The sequence below is a fragment of the Zingiber officinale genome, chromosome 7B (genome assembly GCF_018446385.1).
Source record: "Zingiber officinale cultivar Zhangliang chromosome 7B, Zo_v1.1, whole genome shotgun sequence".
Lineage (NCBI taxonomy): Eukaryota > Viridiplantae > Streptophyta > Magnoliopsida > Zingiberales > Zingiberaceae > Zingiber > Zingiber officinale.
The window spans coordinates 13,177,521-13,197,444 of NC_055999.1; the positions used below are offsets into that span (position 1 = coordinate 13,177,521).

Genomic DNA, 19,924 nt, shown 5'->3' on the forward strand with positions numbered 1-19,924 from the left:
TATCATTTTTTTAATTCCATTTTTCTGAAAGTACACTGTGCTTCGTTTGTTGTTTTTTTAGTTCAATTATTTGACACTATAATTAATTAATTTTTAGTATACATTGATAAAAAGGAACTAAGTAGTAATTATTTGAGTTAAAAAAATTGACTAGAAATATTAGTATACATATTTAAACCCTCATATATTAATAAAACAATTCCTAAATTAAACTCATTTACCAATAAATTAAGAAATATAGCTTAAAATGATTCTTTAATGTTACTTTTCACCAGACTAATTTATTAATTTTCTTTTATAATTAGAATTTTAGAGGTTGATTTTTTAATAGGTGTAAGTTGTATTTCAAAGCGAATCAAAAGGAAATCATTAAAAAAATTTAATTATAAGTGAAAAATTAATTCAATCAAGATTAATATATAGTAATTTTTTATTATTTATTCATACATATTCAAATAAAAAAAATAATTAATCAGTTCAGATAATATCAAATATGAGATGATAGATTTGATCGTACGAAATTTTTTTACCAATGGTTAAGATAAATTGAAAAATACTCATGAAAGCTAAACATTTTTTGATTGTAAATTTCATTTGAAGAAAAATTTCTTGCATTGTAACTAAAAATCAAATAATGAATATAATCTGGATGACAACTAGACGCTATGATGCTTAGTCGCGTGAGATAATTAAATCATCTCATGGGCGATAAAAATATTTTTGTGATTAATTTAAAATGATTTAAAATAAGTTTTAAATAAAATATTATACTGAAAATTGGGGGTTTGACTGGCTCCTCCTTGACGCTGACGCTGTTTCTATTTCTAACTAGGAAAAGTAATAACGACATTTGTTTTAATTATTATTTTACTTTAGAATTTAGGGTTTCTGTCTCAATTATGCTTGCTACCGAACAAGCGCACGGCTTCGTGCCCCAAATCGAACCACAGTATCTCAGGAGCACGCGAAGTCTCATCGATGGCGTCTACCCAATTTGCGATGGTAAGAGAATCCTCATCTTGTCCCTAATTATCTGTTATTTGGTTCTGAAGGCGTTCTGTATCTAGAATAGTCTGATTATCGGTGTTAAGTTCGCCACTTTTTGTATAGTATTGTTTCGCTGTGGGATATCGGTGGAAGGTAGAAATTGAGAAGTGAGAAGAAGGATTTAGGAAGGAGTTTCATTTCAAGTATTATATGTTTAGAAAGGAAATGTTCCATTTTGTGGGAAAAGAATAACATGATCGGTCGCCCAGTGGGTATATTCGTTTACCAGACAGTTCAACTAGTTGTTACGTTACACGCTTTGACAGTTACACGCCATTACAAAAACAATTTCTCAGTACCACATGCGGTGATTTTGAAAGAGAACTGATTGGAATACTATATGATTTCGGCTCTGTGCTTGAAGTGCTCAGGCAAAAATGGTTGTTGGTCTATGTCTGTAAGATGTGAGAAAAAGAGGTGCAAATTTTAAACTTGGGTGAGAAAAATAAGTTTTTTTGTTAAATGGAATAAACCATCACATCCATTCATTTTATGTTGGACAATGGCTGTGTAAACCAAGGAAAACATATAAACAGAAGTAGAAGGAAGAAGATGCAAACATTCTCTTGTTTAAACATTGGTGAAACAGCTGATTATGTATTTTATTGATGCGTAGCTTAACTTCACTAATATTGGACATACCTTATTAGCCCAAAATTTGTTACTTTCAGGTGGAGGAGTTGGCTTCACTGGTAAAGGATAACTTGTACAGCAAGCACCTTGTACTTTCAATAGAAGAAACTTTTGTTAATTTTCTTCAAGAGGATACAAGGTAAGGTGGCATAATACAGTGGCAAGTTGGCCTATGGATCTTTCCTGCTATTACTCCTATGCTAATCTTCTTTTGCCCGTTCTCAGTCAGAAGTCTCCTCAAGTAATTGCACATTCAAAAGTAGAACTAATTTCATCCAACTGTGATGGACTGTTCGTAAAAGTAGTAGGCGAACTTTTGTCTACATACTAAGGATGGTTCAAATGGTGCCTTGGAAGGACTTGATTGTGTTGTTTTCTTCTTATACTGTGTAGGATAGAATGAATGTGACGAACATATTTTAAGGCACCCTTCTGCCGATGTGGTTAATCTACGCTTCCTAGGTGCTGGAGCATATTTTGCTCCTGTTTGTTCTAGTGACATGGTTTCTAAGAATGCAAATCTATTTCAATGGAATGGTGTTTGTCAGTGTAGGTGTCTTTTGTTATGATACCAAACTTTGAACTGAAACTTAGTTGAAGTTGTGGTGGTGTTCTTTCTTCTCTATTGTTTTAAACAATTTCCAAGTGCAAACTACAAGTTCATACATAAATATTAAATTACAATTTAACATGTTATGCAGAGCTGTTTGGCACTGGAAGATGATGTTTGAGAGCGAAGAGGAGGTATCAACAGATGACAGGGAGGCTGCACTGCCATTGGCAGCCTTCCACTTAGGCGAATACTCGTAAAACCGTAGCCCTAGGAGGGTATCTCTGATAACATGTTGGGTTTGGGGGATTTGAATATTGTATGCTATTCATGAATTCAAGATACACAACACATGTTATAGATAGAACTCATCAAGGATGAGATATTGATAGATTGCTAGGAGGCCTCACCACCTTTGTCAGCCTCTCCCCTTAGGAGAACACTTATGTAGCCCTAGCCATAGGAGAGTAACTCTGACTACCTTGTTGAGTTTGGGGGATTTGAATATTGTATTATATTCATATAGTTAAGGTAGACAGCACATGTATATATAGGACCCATCATAAAACCCTGAACCTATAAGAACCAATGTGAGATAGAATTCACTACAACTCATACCTATAATTCTTTTAAAAATAGACATAGAAGGTGGCCCATATCTACTCTCAGCAATTTTGTGATATCAACAAAAATTATGCCCCAAATATGCAAAGCATGATCCTAATCCTGGCGGTGCTGAATTCTTGCTCATTGTTAGTCTGAATCTTTGTATTATGTGACTAGGGATTTGTAACGACCCGCCTCCTACTAACTAGGCTGCGAGACCGGACCGTCACATTATGCTGTGCTAAGCTGAACGGTGCGGAAAACCGTACTAATTAAAATCTTACTCTGCTAATGACTATTACAGTCTGTAGGACTAGATTCAAAGACCTTTCCATTGACATGCATACACTAGGGAAGGAACCCGAACTTTCGATTTGATCGAACGACTGAAATGAGACCCTTCCAGCTGAAATCTGACACTCCAATCGATCAGCTGATCGATTGGAGTCCTCTGATCGATCCTCTGATCGATTCAGCGTGCTACTGTGCACGGACAAGATTTTGGATCGATCGGCTGATCGATCCGTCCTGACTAATCGATCCATTGATCGATTCAGCGCGCTACTGTGCGCGGGGTAATATTCTGGATCGATCGACTGATCGATCCAGACTTGCCAATCGATCCAGTGATCGATTCAGAAGCTCTCTGTTCGCGAGGCTAATTCCCCGGTCGATCCAGTGATCGATTCCAGAGCTTACTGTTCGCGGAAATCAGCTCTCAATCGATCAACCGATCGATTGGGGTCCCTCCAATCGATCGGCCGATCGATTGGAGTTTCTGATTTCGCTGCAGAACTCTGATTTCAGAGCTCAATCATACACAACTCCATATAATAAACCTAAAATGCCTAGAGAACATTGTAATTAGTCTTCACTAACATTATGCATGATTTACTACTTATCAATAAGCTAGCTAGTGTCCTAGGTATGACATAAGCATGGTTTCACAATTCAGGATTCTTAAACATTCTAAAAGTGCATAAACATCAAAAAGAACAAAAGGTTCTAATTCTTTAATTTGCTAATTCCCAAGCATCTTTATTCCAAGTTCCTGCCCACACACATCTTTGTAGCATTGTCCTCCAGCCTCCGCTAGTCCATCTTTCCTTTACCTTTATCTGCAGTATAAGGAAAAGAAGTATCTGTAAACTTACGCTTAGTAAGAAACCATCTACCTCACAAAACATGCATACGATGCAATTCATGCTTTTTAAAACATGCTATTTGAAATATGTGCTGAACATGCTACAACATGAATTCTAAAGCATGGCATAATCACATACGATACATGGCAATCATAGCTAAGCATAAAACCATCATGTGAATTCATAAGACCAAACTGAGATAAAAGCCAAGCTACACTACTGTTAACTGATGCTAAGCTGCTCTGTATTCACATAAACTATATTGTGAAGTTTTGAAAGCTATTTATCATAAATAGATGAAAATACATAAACATGCTGCTGATGGGCCCGACAACTGTACTTGCTATGCGCGCATCTCTAATTAGATCCGGGGTTGCAAGTCCCGAATTTAGTAGAGTTACTAGGTTATCTAAGCCTAGGGACGACTATGGGAGCCCAACCCAAAGGATATCTAGTCCAGTACAGTGTCACTGCTAAAAATAAAATACTGGTTATAGTTGAATTTTTTTCTTATCTTGCTATTGCTAGGTTATCTGAACCTAGAGCTAGGTTGTCTGAACCTAGAGGTGACTGTGGGAGCCCACCCATTGGACCGTAGTCCCATAAAAGCTGTAATAAAACTGAACATGCTGTAAGAATGCTTCTATTGCATTTACTGAGCTATTAAAATGCCCATGGTGGCATATAACTGAGCCACACATTTTATCAAACATATGGTGTGCACTAGTTCACACCCTACATACTAAAATTCTACATACAACTAAACTAATGTGTAAAACCGCGAAGGAACTACTTATACTGCAGGTGAGGGGTTTCTTACCTCCTGCTCGAAGTTTCTTACAAATCTAGACGCTAGGTTTCCGGTGGAGAGATCCCTTCGGCGATCTCCTTGTGTCTACGTGTTCCTCTCGCGGAGAGGAGCGTCCTCGTGCCTTTGATGTTGCCGGAAGATACTCCTATGGCCCTAGGGATGGAACCCTAGGTCTTCCTTGGCTTGGGCGCCGAGAGGATGAGGGAGAGAAGAGGGTTCAGCGGAATTAGGTTGAGGAGAGGAAAAGTCACGATCCAAAATAACTCCTCACTTAATTATTTTCCCTATTTATATTAAGTGGTTAATTCGCCCAACTTAAGTATAAATATAATTGATTCTCTTTTCTTTCAGCACGACCCTGCTGGGTTCACTTGGTTACTAGTGTTCACTATAAGTCGTAGGACCCAATAGGTCTCGGGTTCAATACCCGCGTAGGTTATTTTACTTCCCTATTTGTTTTTGCTACTTCCGCTACTCTAAAAATTCTGTAAAAATATCCTAAAATTTCAGAAAAATCATAGAATATTTCTAATATAATTTTGAGAATTTTTCGGACGTTACAATCCCCCATACCTTATAAAAAGTTCGTCTTTGAACTTAGAACAACTCTGGGTACTTCTGCCTCATACTGGCTTCTGTCTCCCAAGTTGCCTCTTCTGCCGTGTGATTGTGCCAAATAACTTTTACTAATGGTACTTTCTTGTTCCGCAATTTCTTAACCGCTCGGTCTATTATCTGAATAGGCCGATTGTCATAGCTGAGGTCTTCGCGGACTTGTACCGACTGGGGCTCAATCATCTGGGTGGCATCCGGGATATGCTTCTTCAGTATAGAGACATGAAATACATTGTGGATAGCTGACATCTCCTGGGGTAGCTCTAGCTCATATGCTACCTTGTCAACTCTTCTGCTGATCAGGTATGGTCCCACATATCTGGGACTTAATTTGCCCTTCTTCCCAAAACGCATTACTCCCTTCATGGGAGCCACTCTGAGGAATACTGTATCCCCAACTGAAAACTCTAAAGGTCTGCGCCGTGTATCAGCATAGCTTTTCTGGCGGCTCTGAGCTGTCTCTATCCTCTGGCGGATCTGCTGTATAGCTGCTGTGGTGTCTGCTACCAGATCTGTCTGAAGCTCTAGTCCTTTCTGCTTACCACTCTCATACTAACAGATTGGAGATCTACGCCTCCGCCCATAGAGAGCCTCGTATGGTGCCATGCCGATAGTGGCCTGATAACTGTTGTTGTATGTAAATTCTGCTAAACTCAGATATTTACACCAACTTCTCTTGAAGTCTAGGGCACATGCTCGGAGCATATCTTCGAGTACCTGATTTACTCGCTCCGTCTGACCATCTGTCTGAGGATGGAAGGCTGTGCTAAATTTTAACTTGGTGCCCAATGCTGACTATACACACTCCCAAAAGTGTGAGGTGAACCTACTATCTCTTTCAGAAATGATGGTCCGTGGGACTCCATGTAGTCTGACAATCTCTTTGAGATACAACTGAGCTAGCTGCTCCATGGAGTAGGATATCCTGATAGCTAAGAAGTGGACTGATTTAGTCAATCTGTCGACTATTACTCAGATGGCGTCAAAACCATTCGTGGTTCTGGGTAGTCCCACTATGAAGTCTATGGAAATATCTTCCCACTTCCATTCTGGAATCTGAATAGGCTGCAGAGCTCCTCCTGGTCTTTGGTATTCTGCCTTGACCCTCTGAAAGGTTAGACAGGTGCTGACATATCTAACGATGTCTCTTTTCATTCCAGGCCACCAAAAACGTCTCTTCAAGTCCTAGTACATCTTAGTGGAGCCAGGATGCATCACATAGGGAGTCCTGTGAGCCTCATCTAAAATCTTTCTTTGTAGTTCCTTCTGATCTGGAACACATAGTCTGTCACCGAAATATACTGCCCCACTATCAGCTATTCTGAACTCTCCACTTTCTGGTTCTGCTATCCCTTGCTTGATTTTCTGAATTTCAGGATCCTGTTCCTGAGCTGTCTGGATGTCACCAAGCAGGGTAGATGCTAATGTCATAGTAGAGAGCTGTCCCACTATAAGTTCGAGACCGAAATCTGTGATCTCCTTCTGTAGGGGCGGTGACATGGCTGCTAGGGATAGTAAGGTAGCACTGGACTTTCTGCTAAGTGCGTCTGCTATCTTATTAGTTTTTCCTGGGTGGTAGAGGATGTCTATGTCGTAGTCTTTGACCACCATCTGCGCTGTCGCATATTCAGATCCTTCTGAGTGAAGAAATACTTCAGACTCTGATGATCTGTATACACTCTACACTGAGCTCCATACAAGTAATGTCTCCAAATTTTGAGAGCGAACACTGCTAGCTCAAGATCATGAGTAGGATAGTTCCTCTCATAGTCTTTGAGTTGTCTGAGGCATAGGCGATCACCTTACCATCTTGCATCAGTCTGCTCCTAGTCCCAATTTAGAGGCGTCACTATAAATATCAAAGTTATCTGTGTTTTCTGGAATGGGAGTACTGGTCGATCTCCTCTTTAGCTCATTGTTCTCACAATCCTCTGTCCTGAAATTTTACGTTCTTCCGGTGAGAGTCGGTGGGAGGCTATTCTAGAAGTCCTCTAAATTTTCTATAATAACCGCTAATCCCGTAAAGCTTCGATTTCACCGTTCTTGGGCCTTTTCGATTACTCACGACATCTTACTGGGGTCTACCATGATACCATCCTTTGAGATGATGTGACCCAGGAAGGACACCTGATCCAACCAAAATTCACATTTCGTGAACTTGGCGTACAGCTGGTTTTGCTGAAGGGTCTGCAATACTATTCTCATGTGCTCTGCGTGTTCTTCCTGAGTTCTTGAATAGATAAGAATGTCATCGATAAACACAATAACAAATCTTTCTAGGGTCCATGAAAGTAGCTGGAGCATTTGTCACGCCAAAGGGCATGACTACAAACTCGTAGTGTCCGTATCTAGTCCTGAATGCTGTCTTGGGTATATCCCCTTCTTTAACTTTCACCTGATAATAACCTGATCTGAGGTCTATCTTAGAGAACACTGCTGCTCCCTTTAGCTGATCGAACAGGTCATCTATTCTGGGAAGAGGATACTTGTTCTTGATGGTGACTTGGTTCAATCCTTCTTCTTCACGAACAATACAGGCGCTCCCCATGGTGAGTGACTAGGACGTATGAAGCCCTTGTCAAGCAGCTCCTGTAGTTGCTCCTGAAGTTCCTTCAGTTCAGCTGGAGCCATGCGATAGGGTGCTTTGGAAATGGGATTTGTACCGGGAATAAGTTCTATCTCAAATTCCATCTCCCTGTCTGGTGCTAGGCCTGGTAACTCCTCAGGAAAGACTGCTGGGTAGTCACATACAACTCGGACCTCCTCTAGCTTTCGGTCCTTGTCCTGGCTGCTACTGACTACATGTGCTAAGGATCCCGTACATCCTGAATCTAGTAGTTTCTGTGCCTTCAAAGCTGAGAGAAACTTCTTGGCTCTTCTCTTTGGCTCTCCGCTGTACTCAAACTGCACTCCTGCTTCGGGTTGGAATATAACTTTATGTTTACGGTACTCTATGGAAGCACCGTACTTGATCAGGAAGTCCATTCCCATGATGACATCGTAGTCAGCCATATCTAGCACTATCAGATCACAAAAGAGTTCTCTGTCTGCTATAATGACTGGCACTGCTCTGAGCCAGTGCTTGGATGCCATAATTTCTCTCGAAGGTAGTGTTGTCAGAAACTGACCACTGAATACCTCTGGGGGTACTGCTAACTTTTCGGCAAATGCCCTGGATATATAAGAATGGGTTGCCCCAGTATCGAATAATATAGTTGCACTTTGTTGTAAAATACTAATCTGACCTGTAACAACTGTCGAGGCATTCGCCACATCCTCTCTGGTGAGGGAATAGATCCTTGTGTTCGTCGTGGCTGAGGGGGCTTCTAGTCTGCCCTGGCTGATGGATGGACCGTCTAAAGCAGCCTGCATCTGATGTAACTGGCCTGGCTGGCCTCCTTGCTGAATCGGCTGTGGTTGAGGAAAACCGGTCTTGTTCGGGCACTGCTTAGTCATATGCCCCTCTTGTTCACATTCGAAGCATCCCCGTGTGCCCTTGCGACAAACTCCTGGGTGGAATCTCCCACAAGTAGAACACTTGGGATAGCTGGGCTGTTTGCTAGCTGGTCCTCCTTTTGAGTAACTCTCTGGTTTGCGTTTGTTGCTGGAGTTCCCTTTCCAATTTGAGCCGTGGGAGCTGTGACCCTGGTGTTTCTGAGTACCTGAGCCTCCCTGACCTTTGGACTCTGAGAGGACTTGCTTCTGTTTGATATTGTTCTGGTAGTGTGCTCGGTGGTCAAAGCACTGCTTACTAGTTCTTCAGTGGTTTGCGGCCTATGGACGCCGCTGGTCACGTTCATTGCTATTTCCGGTCTTAGCATCTTGAGCATCAACCGGACTCGTTCTTTTTCAGTGCTGACTAATTCAGGGCATAGACGAGCCAATCTGTTGAATTTCTTCACGGCTTCCTCCACTGAAAGGTTGCTTTGGCGAAATTCAGTGAACTCGTCGTAGTGGCGGTTTGTGACCCGCATGTGAAAGAACTCCTCGAAGAATTCCTTCTCGAAGTCAGCCCATGTCATCTGGTTCACTAGGCGCTTCGTTTTAATTCTCTCCCACCACATACGTGCATCCCATGTCAAGCAGAAGGAGGCACACTTCACCTTCTCATGTTCTGGCCAGTCCAGAAGCTCCATCGTACTTTCCAGTGTTTTGAACCAGGCCTGAGCATCCCATGGTTCACTGGTGCCTGAGAAGTTCTTTGGCTTAACTCTCTGCCACTGGATCAGATAGGCTTCTCCCCTTGCCCCTACTGCTGGGGCTACTGGTGCTGCAGGTTGGACTGGTGGAACCTCTATCACCACTGGGGTCGCTAAATTGGATTTTGGGGTGACAGTGGGAGTGTTCTGCTAATTAGCCCTGAGGGTGGTTATCTCCTGTTGCTGTTAAGCTAGTTGCTTCTGTAACTGAGCTATTACTGCTGTAAGGTCTGGGGGAGGCACTGAACTGCCTGCCTCATGCTGGGGCTCAGTAGCTGGTGCCCTTCTAGCTGGGCGTCCTCGTGTCATTTCTAGAGACATAGAGGACATACATAACTAAGACAATCATATTTGCATAACTATGGTTATCATGTTAGATACTATCATGAATAACATACTTTAGTTATCTCTAAACATGAAAACATGAAACATAAATAAAGTGAGAGATGTTCTTACTTGGAAGCTGCAGGTTCAATGCTGATGTGTGTGTGTAGGAAGTATGGAACTTTGCTCTGATACCACTCTGTAACGACCCGCCTCCTACTAACTAGGCTGCGAGACCGGACCGTCACATTATGCTGTGCTAAGCTGAACGGTGCGGAAAACCGTACTAATTAAAATCTTACTCTGCTAATGACTATTACAGTCTGTAGGACTAGATTCAAAGACCTTTCCATTGACATACATACACTAGGGAAGGAACCCGAACTTTCGATTTGATCGAACGACTGAAATGAGACCCTTCCAGTTGAAATCTGACACTCCAATCGATCAGCTGATCGATTGGAGTCCTCTGATCGATCCTCTGATCGATTCAGCGTGCTACTGTGCACGGACAAGATTCTGGATCGATCGGCTGATCGATCCGTCCTGACTAATCGATCCATTGATCGATTCAGCGCGCTACTGTGCGCGGGGTAATATTCTGGATCGATCGACTGATCGATCCAGACTTGCCAATCGATCCAGTGATCGATTCAGAAGCTCTCTGTTCGCGAGGCTAATTCCCCGGTCAATCCAGTGATCGATTCCAGAGCTTACTGTTCGCGGAAATCAGCTCTCAATCGATCAACCGATCGATTGGGGTCCCTCCAATCGATCGGCCGATCGATTGGAGTTTCTGATTTCGCTGCAGAACTCTGATTTCAGAGCTCAATCATACACAACTCCATATAATAAACCTAAAATGCCTAGAGAACATTGTAATTAGTCTTCACTAACATTATGCATGATTTACTACTTATCAATAAGCTAGCTAGTGTCCTAGGTATGACATAAGCATGGTTTCACAATTCAGGATTCTTAAACATTCTAAAAGTGCATAAACATCAAAAAGAACAAAAGGTTCTAATTCTTTAATTTGCTAATTCCCAAGCATCTTTATTCCAAGTTCCTGCCCACACACATCTTTGTAGCATTGTCCTCCAGCCTCCGCTAGTCCATCTTTCCTTTACCTTTATCTGCAGTATAAGGAAAAGAAGTATCTGTAAACTTACGCTTAGTAAGAAACCATCTACCTCACAAAACATGCATACGATGCAATTCATGCTTTTTAAAACATGCTATTTGAAATATGTGCTGAACATGCTACAACATGAATTCTAAAGCATGGCATAATCACATACGATACATGGCAATCATAGCTAAGCATAAAACCATCATGTGAATTCATAAGACCAAACTGAGATAAAAGCCAAGCTACACTACTGTTAACTGATGCTAAGCTGCTCTGTATTCACATAAACTATATTGTGAAGTTTTGAAAGCTATTTATCATAAATAGATGAAAATACATAAACATGCTGCTGATGGGCCCGACAACTGTACTTGCTATGCGCGCATCTCTAACTAGACCCGGGGTTGCAAGTCCCGAATTTAATAGAGTTACTAGGTTATCTAAGCCTAGGGACGACTATGGGAGCCCAACCCAAAGGACATCTAGTCCAGTACAGTGCCACTGCTAAAAATAAAATACTGATTATAGCTGAATTTTTTTCTTATCTTGCTATTGCTAGGTTATCTGAACCTAGAGCTAGGTTGTCTGAATCTAGAGGCGACTGTGGGAGCCTACCCATTGGACCGTAGTCCCATAAAAGCTGTAATAAAATTGAACATGCTGTAAGAATGCTTCTATTGCATTTACTGAGCTATTAAAATGCCCATGATGGCATATAACTGAGCCACACATTTTATCAAACATATGGTGTGCACTAGTTCACACCCTACATACTAAAATTCTGCATACAACTAAACTAATGCGTAAAACCGCGAAGGAACTACTTATACTGCAGGTGAGGGGTTTCTTACCTCCTGCTCGAAGTTTCTTACAAATCTAGACGCTAGGTTTCCGGTGGAGAGATCCCTTCGACGATCTCCTTGTGTCTACGTGTTCCTCTCGCGGAGAGGAGCGTCCTCGTGCCTTTGATGTTGCCGGAAGATATTCCTATGGCCCTAGGGATGGAACCCTAGGTCTTCCTTGGCTTGGGCGCCGAGAGGATGAGGGAGAGAAGAGGGTTCAGCGGAATTAGGTTGAGGAGAGGAAAAGTCACGATCCAAAATAACTCCTCACTTAATTATTTTCCCTATTTATATTAAGTGGTTAATTCGCCCAACTTAAGTATAAATATAATTGATTCTCTTTTCTTTCAGCACGGCCCTGCTGGGTTCACTTGGTTACTAGAGTTCACTATAAGTCGTAGGACCCAATAGGTCTCGGGTTCAATACCCGCGTAGGTTATTTTACTTCCCTATTTGTTTTTGCTACTTCCGCTACTCTAAAAATTCTGTAAAAATATCCTAAAATTTCAGAAAAATCATAGAATATTTCTAATATAATTTTGAGAATTTTTCGGGCGTTACAGGATTAGTTTTGGTCGACAAGACAAGAAAGGAGAGGGAGGTGTCATATAGCAAAAAATTGTATAAAAAGTATTCAGAAAAGAATAGAAAGTTGATCAGTCTATAGGTCAGGCCAACTGCTTTATTCTGCTTGTCCAGTTAAACTGATACGGTATACATAAAAAAAGATGTATTGCTTGATAAGAAACTTCCTTATAAAACCTGGTCCTATACTATATATGAATAATTTCATAGAAAGATGAGTAGAAATGTTTAGAAAATCTTATCACTTGTTTCTATTACATAATGCATAGTTATTGATACCCTACCACTGATATTGGGCAATGTTCCTATTTTGACTTGCCCTATCTCATGTATGTTTTGTGAAATAGCTTATGTTTTTGGAATTGTTCATGCTATGAAATATGAGTTGAATTGTTATTTTATATATATATATTGAATATTGCATTGAGTAAGTATGTTGCTTTCACCAAGCATAATCCAATTGTTAATTTAGCAATGGCTGCATATTTTCATCAAACTTCTAGCAATCTAGCAGGTTTCGTAACTTGCTCTCAAAATCCCAAACCTAAATGGTTTGTTGATTCATTTAATGTGATGGCTTAATGACTCCCCATTTTACTCTTTGAGTTTTATGCTAATTTTGATTACTGTGTTGTATTAGCTCCTAGAGAACAGTATATTAGGACACCGTAATGTTTTTTTTTTCTGCTTTAATGCAGTTCTGATGGAATCCTAGAACTTCAACCAATGAGTCCGTACCACCGCCTACTTTTGCATCGACTTGCAGATATTTTTGGGTACAAAATCTTTCTTTATATACTATGTCGCCATATCATTATTGTTTATGGGGAGAGTTTTTTTTCTTATAGGGATCAGTATGATATCACTGTCTTGTTGTTTAACTCTTTTGCTCGTCTTGTTGTATCCTATCTGAAATTATTCACTTTCTAGATTTGCCCATGAATCTGTTGGCGAAGGGGGTGACCGCCACTTAGTGTTGGAGCGATGTGCAGATACCACAGTGTATGTTTTTTTTTTCTATTTAAACCTTTTTTAGTTTATATTTGTAGCATAAAAATTTCATTAGAAGTTCTTGTATGATTCCAGTAGGATTTTCTCTAGTTATTGTTGGCAATCATAGAACACCAGATTTTTATTTTACTTTTACAAAGTTATAGTTTTTTTTTTTTTTTAAATTTCAACGGTTGATAGGTTGTCATGTTACCAAATTTACCCTAGAGAATAGGGTTTCATTGTTTTTGGGTCGTGAATTCCCAATGAATGCAAGCATTCATTGTTAAATACCTCTAAATTCAAGGGAACCTTCAATTACGAGATCTATGAATCTGGAATTATCCAACGGAATCATTAAAAATATTCATAGTTATATTATTCTAGTGAATAAATGACATGTAGAATGTACTTTACCCCTTCAAGTTGATAAATGACGTGGAATCATCCCAAGGAATCATTAAATAATTATATGTATATCATTCTAGCCAATAAATGACATGTGAAATATATTTTATCCCTAAGATTGAACTTTTACTATGAACAGAAAGTAGCAAATGAAATATAACTTCTTAGGATTAATTTTGGTTTATGATTATCATTCAAAATTATTCAAGAGAAATTGTGGAGGATTATGTTTATAACATTATTATCTTACAAGGGGTATGTTGAATATATTTTTCCCTTTGGAATTACTACTTGTCTATTGTTGACATATGCAATTATCCAAGAAATCAATAAAGAATCATATCCATATGACCATATTATTCTGAACAATAAATAATTTTAAAATATTTTTATCATTAATTTCGAAGTATGATTAACATATGGAACTCTTCACTAGAAATTAATGGAGAATTGTGTTATTTCAATTAATTACTGATAAAATATTTTCACAACTAGAGTGGTTTTTCAGTAAAAAAAACATAGAAAACATAGAACTTTGGATCACCTAATAGTCAACTTTTGCTTAAGCTTCAATAGATAGAAATAGACATTTTGTAACAGATAATTACCTATCATGTTCAAATAAGGGACCGTTAATTTAGGATCTTGATTTGATAGGACAGGTGGTGCTAGAGAAACTCATACGCCCTTAATCAGTTTGATGTTGATCTTCAAAAACCTCAAATCACATGCAATTTGAGTGCCTAAATTGACTAACAAGGTAACACAGCTAACAAAACAAGTAGGCAATGATAAATCACAAAAAGCAACACAGGAGGGACACTAGGAAACGATGTTTCTATATTAGACTTACATAAAAAAAATGACAAGACAAGATACAACCTAATATGGTCACTATCCCACATCAAATTTGCAATGAACGTACATATTTTTAAAATATAAGATTCAGAGATGAATAATATGAAATTGACTATAAATCCCATCATAAAGATTTTTCTTATTCGAAGCATATTCATCATAGGTCATTTAAATATTAAAACTCTTCCCATGTTCTTTATGTCCCATAGAGATGGACAAATCTCATTATTAGTTAAAAAACAAGAATTTGTGATAAGTGTTGGGATTGCAAGGTTGCAAATATAGTCTCATATTGAAAACACATGGAAAAGATCATGGATTTATAAGAAAAAAATATCTCCCCAAGAGTAAAGCCATGAGGGCTTAGGCCCAAAGTAGACAATATCATATCATTGTGGAGATATCTAAATTCCGACAGGTTGTGACTTCCTAATCATTTAAAAACTTCTGATGTTTTTAATGTAAAACATCTAAGTCATTGTGTTCTGGAGCCGGATACACCCACCCTAAACTCGAGGACGAGTTATCTTCAACTCTAGGCAACTGATACAGGAGGGGATCCAAATTGTTTTTTTTTAAGTAGTTATTCGTTAATTAAGTTTGTTTATTTTTTTCTTAATTATAATTAATTTTGTCTTAAATTTTAGGGACCAAGTCTTGTTAGTTAATTTATCCTAAATCTTAGGGAATAAGTCTAGTTGGTTATTTTTTCTGTTTAGATTTTTTTGAGGGTTTTGAGAGCTATATAAACCTATGCTTAGATGATGTTTAAGACAAATTATTTTGATATTGAATCTATTAGTTTCGCTTAGTCCATGTTACGGCTACATCTCTTTTTCTTTGCACTCTTAATTTTATAATAGGTTTAAGCCTAATTTAGGTTATTTCTTTGTTTTTTGTGTTACTTCTCGCTTGTTTTCTTATTAATCCCTTTGTAACTTCACGTTCCAGAATAATATACATATTCTGTTCAGCGTCACAATCTTTACGAAGATAATTATTGCTATTTGTTATACATTTTTGTCTTTACAAACTTTTAACCAACCCTTAGTTTTAACTTTTAACAGATTTTTAATGTATGTTACTGATTTAAAAAAAAAAAATCTTAAGACAAGCATCGAAATTTAATGGATAATCCATTTTGTCAAGATTTGTTGGTCTATATATTTCTGAACCATTTTTTATTGTTTTCTTGATACCTTCTACTTTTACTGCAGCCCACCAATTCTAGTTAGTGATATACTGTTCCAGTATGATGATCAACAATCTTTGGCTACTTCTGAATTTACAATAAGAAAAAATGAGGCTCCTGGTAGGTTTGTATCTAATTGCTATTTGCAATCCAAACACGTTTCATTCTTTAATTCTAATGTTCAAGTTTCTTGTCCTGCTTTATTTTATTTAGCTAACTATTTAGGCTGCAAGTGTTCATAATTTCTAAAATATGTACATGAACAAGAAAGGACTTCATTTAGGAAGTTGGCTGCAGAAGATCTTCAGTTATGCTTTGTGCCTTATTTGATACCAAAAGTACTTGTTATTGTTACTCATGGCTGCATGATTCAGTTCCTCTTTCTGCAAAATGCATGAGAGAATCTTTGTTGCCAGTTAAACTATTCTGTCAGTTAAAAACATCCTAATGCCACTTTATCCTAGGTAGATGATTAGATATTTTTGGGGTTAATTCCACTAGCATTCATCATACTGTGGGTTCAATTAAGAGGGATACTTCCTAAGTATTTCAATTATGGCAACGCCCTGATGCATCATGTAATGACATTGAAGAAATAACTTCTTTTCTGCCTTCATCGGCTTGAAGTCTATGATTAGCTTTGAGTTGAATACTGTATTAACTCATAATCTCAATACATTTCCTAGCAAAAGTTGATAAATGTAGGATTAGCTTATTAGAACGTGAACTGCAGCCAAATCAATATGTATTTGATCGCATGGCTTTGATTCTTCAAGTTTTATCTCTATATTTACTAATTAGAATTTCCAAGTGTTCTGATGATTGATTAAAAATGCATAATAAAATCACTCAACATTTTCATACAAACAATACCAGATGACATTAGTGAGTCAAGACTATGTCAGCAGGGGTTGGTTGAGAAAATGTAACATCTAATCATAGAAGATGCTAAGAGATGGTGTATCTAGTGCACTTCACTTGAAGTGAATTCATGGGGACACTAAAGAACTTTGGACTAATTGTACACTAATACAGTCCAGTATTCGTGTAGTTGTCAAGACTATTTTTTCAACAAAGATGCTTGAAATTGTTGACTGGTTTTGATCATCTGTTGCTCCTAAAGAAATTTTGGGTTCAAAACCTTATGAAATGGTGCCAAGGATCTGACCTGTGCCTACTCATCCAAAAAGCAATTCAGTTTTTAATCGTGCAAAAATGAAAAACTAAGCTTGAGACAAGATGAAGTTTTATCTATAAGATTTTCTAAGTAAACTGACCTGTGTAACTTTTGTAGTTAAATTGATCTATTTTCTGCATTCATATAGTTGGTCGGTAGATTTGTTTATTTCTTTTTTCCTTTTTACATTGGTGTTCATATTACTGATTGCAAACTCTCAAGCCCTGCTAGCTTTAAAGACTGTACGCCAAGTATCACCTTCAACCCCACTTGAAGAAAGAGAAGCTGCTTATAAAGCTGCTCGTGAGAGGATTTTTTCATTTCATGATGACAATGAACAAGGTGCAAGTGTTTCAAAGTCCCGTAATGTTCCAGATGCTGCTAGGAGGATGATCGCACATGCACTTGGTCAGAGGATTTATTCTACTTCCATTGAGAAGCTTTCCCTGGATGAAAATGAGGGTGGAAATACTGATGAATTAACCAGGGGTAACGGTGAAGGTTTAAGTGCAAATGTAGAAAATAAGAAAGGATCAACTGCTTTCTCCACTGGGAAACTGCAGCTCCATGAAAAGCTGAAATATAATAGGAATGCCAGAAACGGTATTGAGTCGACTGATCATACATCTGTTAGCTACAACGAAGCATACAACGGTGCTTCTTCTTGGAATAAATTCCCTCCAGATGGAAGTCGTAGAAGGATGATTGGTGTTGAAGATTTGAAGAAACAACAGACTGGAGCTGCTAGGCGAATTTTTGCCAATGCAATGGGTTTGCCTCCCGTCAAAGGAAATCAGAACCTTACACTGAAGCCAAATGTTGGAAATAGAGATTCAACTAAAGAGACATAGGGGCCAGTGATCATGAAGTTAAGAGATTACTTGCTAGTCATGTCAGTCATGAAGAACGTAATACAAGGTAGCACTTTATCATGTTGGATTGTAATTGTTTTACCAATGACGGAGAAACAGCTCTAAGGATGGAATTTCTGCATCAATTATGAGGGCCTTTCAATTCTTGAATTAAGAAAAAAAAAAGGGAATGAAGGATGGCCAGTGATTTCCATTTGGAATATAAGGTGTTATTTAATGATTTTTTTTCAGAGAGGTTCCAGAAGAAAGCATTTGCATGTGAACCGTGCGTGCTTTACCAGGGTGGCTCTGTCAACAAGTTCCTTAATTGTCAGACATTACTTACCTTGATGAGCCCCAGTTATACCTCTGGAAGCTGGTCTAATCTGTTAATTTGATCTTTGGTAGCACTGCAATCAAATTTAAGCGTGCAAATATATGAATAATTATGGGATTTATGGAACACCTGCTAATCTCTAGTCCATAATTAAGGTGTGCCTCAAATATGACGTCGCACAAAGAATCTCATGTTCATTTTTTTCCTTAGTTCAATCATGATGTATCTTTCTTCTGGATGAAAACCTACTTGTTCCATAAAACCTTTCCTTTGTTTTTTGTATTCATCATCATTTTCAATAATTTGGTTGTTTTCCTATTTGTTGCAAGGTTTACCATGATCAATCTAAAAACCTTAAGGGTGCATTTGGTTAGAGGTTATCCATCTAAGATTATTAATCAAAATTTTATTTGATTTAGATAATTGATGGTTCTTAAGTCATAATGTATGCATGGCATATCAGCAATTTGAGCATATAATTCGGAATCAGAAAATTTTAAAAGTGGGTTTTTTTTTTTAATTTCAAAATTAATAAAAATTTTAAGTCAAAATTACTCTCCAATATTTATCCTTTGAGATAAAAATAATTTACAGATTTATCAAATTTCAATATGTCCATTAGATATAATCAAACCTGAGTGGTTCCTATTCACAGAAAACCCTAGTACAAGCAGCGTTCGTCCACGGCGATCCTCCTCTCGTGCACATGCACTTAGCTTTCCTCCTCGTGGCGATCCTCCCTCTCGTGGTGATCCTCCCTCTCACGCACACACAGTGCTCCTCCTCGTGGCGATCCTCCCTCTCGTAGAAATCTAGCGGCTTTCCCCCTCACGAAGAACCCTAGCGGCTTCCACCTTGAAAGACGTATCATTTGCGAACATCCCCACTTGCTTTCTTGAGAAAGGTATGATCTTATATACTGTTAATATGTATCTTAGATTTTTGATCATTTTTTTTACAATATTATGGAGTAGAGCTCATGAATATTGGCAGAGGGTGGAGAACTCATGAAAGGGCAAGAGTATAGAACTTGTGAATGAGTGGGAAATAATTCTAGCTAAAGTAGTTTCCTTTAAAAAGTTCATTGTTGATCATAATACAAGAATTGCTTTTACCTATATTTGTTTCGATAGCAAATCCCATGATGGATTTTGTTGTAAGGTTGCATTGAACAAGTTCAACAGTTTAAAATCTGGTCTTGTTGCATCATGAAAGACATTTTTTCCCATGAAATAACTCTATCGACATTCTTCATATTTGTTTTAGCATTGTCTTGCTGCCCTTTTGTTTTAGGTTATGTTTAGCTCTTGATGTTTAGTTTTTATTTAGTTCTTGTTGAGATCTTATGTTTAGATCTTGTTGTTTAGGTTTTGTCGTTTAGTTATTGCTGTTTAGTTGATGTTTAGTACTTGTTTTTATGTTGTTTAGTTCTTGTTTAGTTCTTGCTGTAACTTACTGTTTAAAATTTGAGATTTTCTACCTTGCTAATTTATTGTTTGGTTCATTGCCTTATTTACATGATAAGCTAATATGGCTCAGTTAGCAGTAAGACAGGAGATGAAAATAATTTCTGTACTCATTATGCGCATGAAGATGATGGAAAGCAAGTTATTTGTGCTTGT

The 19,924-nt window shown here is 38.3% G+C and overlaps 1 protein-coding gene across 2 annotated transcripts; it reads left to right on the plus strand.

Annotated features, from left to right (window-relative positions):
• Window positions 1-858: 858 nt before the first annotated feature.
• Window positions 859-18,604, plus strand: LOC122005361 (R3H domain-containing protein 2-like). 2 transcript variants are annotated; one of them, XM_042560385.1, is made up of 6 exons: window positions 859-1,002; window positions 1,719-1,819; window positions 13,188-13,265; window positions 13,420-13,491; window positions 15,963-16,057; window positions 17,337-18,604. In XM_042560385.1, the coding sequence occupies exons 1-6, from the start codon at window positions 979-981 to the stop codon at window positions 17,963-17,965; spliced, it is 999 nt and encodes a 332-aa protein (XP_042416319.1). In that variant the 5' UTR covers window positions 859-978; the 3' UTR covers window positions 17,966-18,604. The 2 variants fall into 2 exon arrangements, with proteins under 2 accessions (XP_042416319.1, XP_042416320.1); XM_042560386.1 differs by having other exon boundaries at window positions 17,346-18,604.
• Window positions 18,605-19,924: the final 1,320 nt, after the last annotated feature.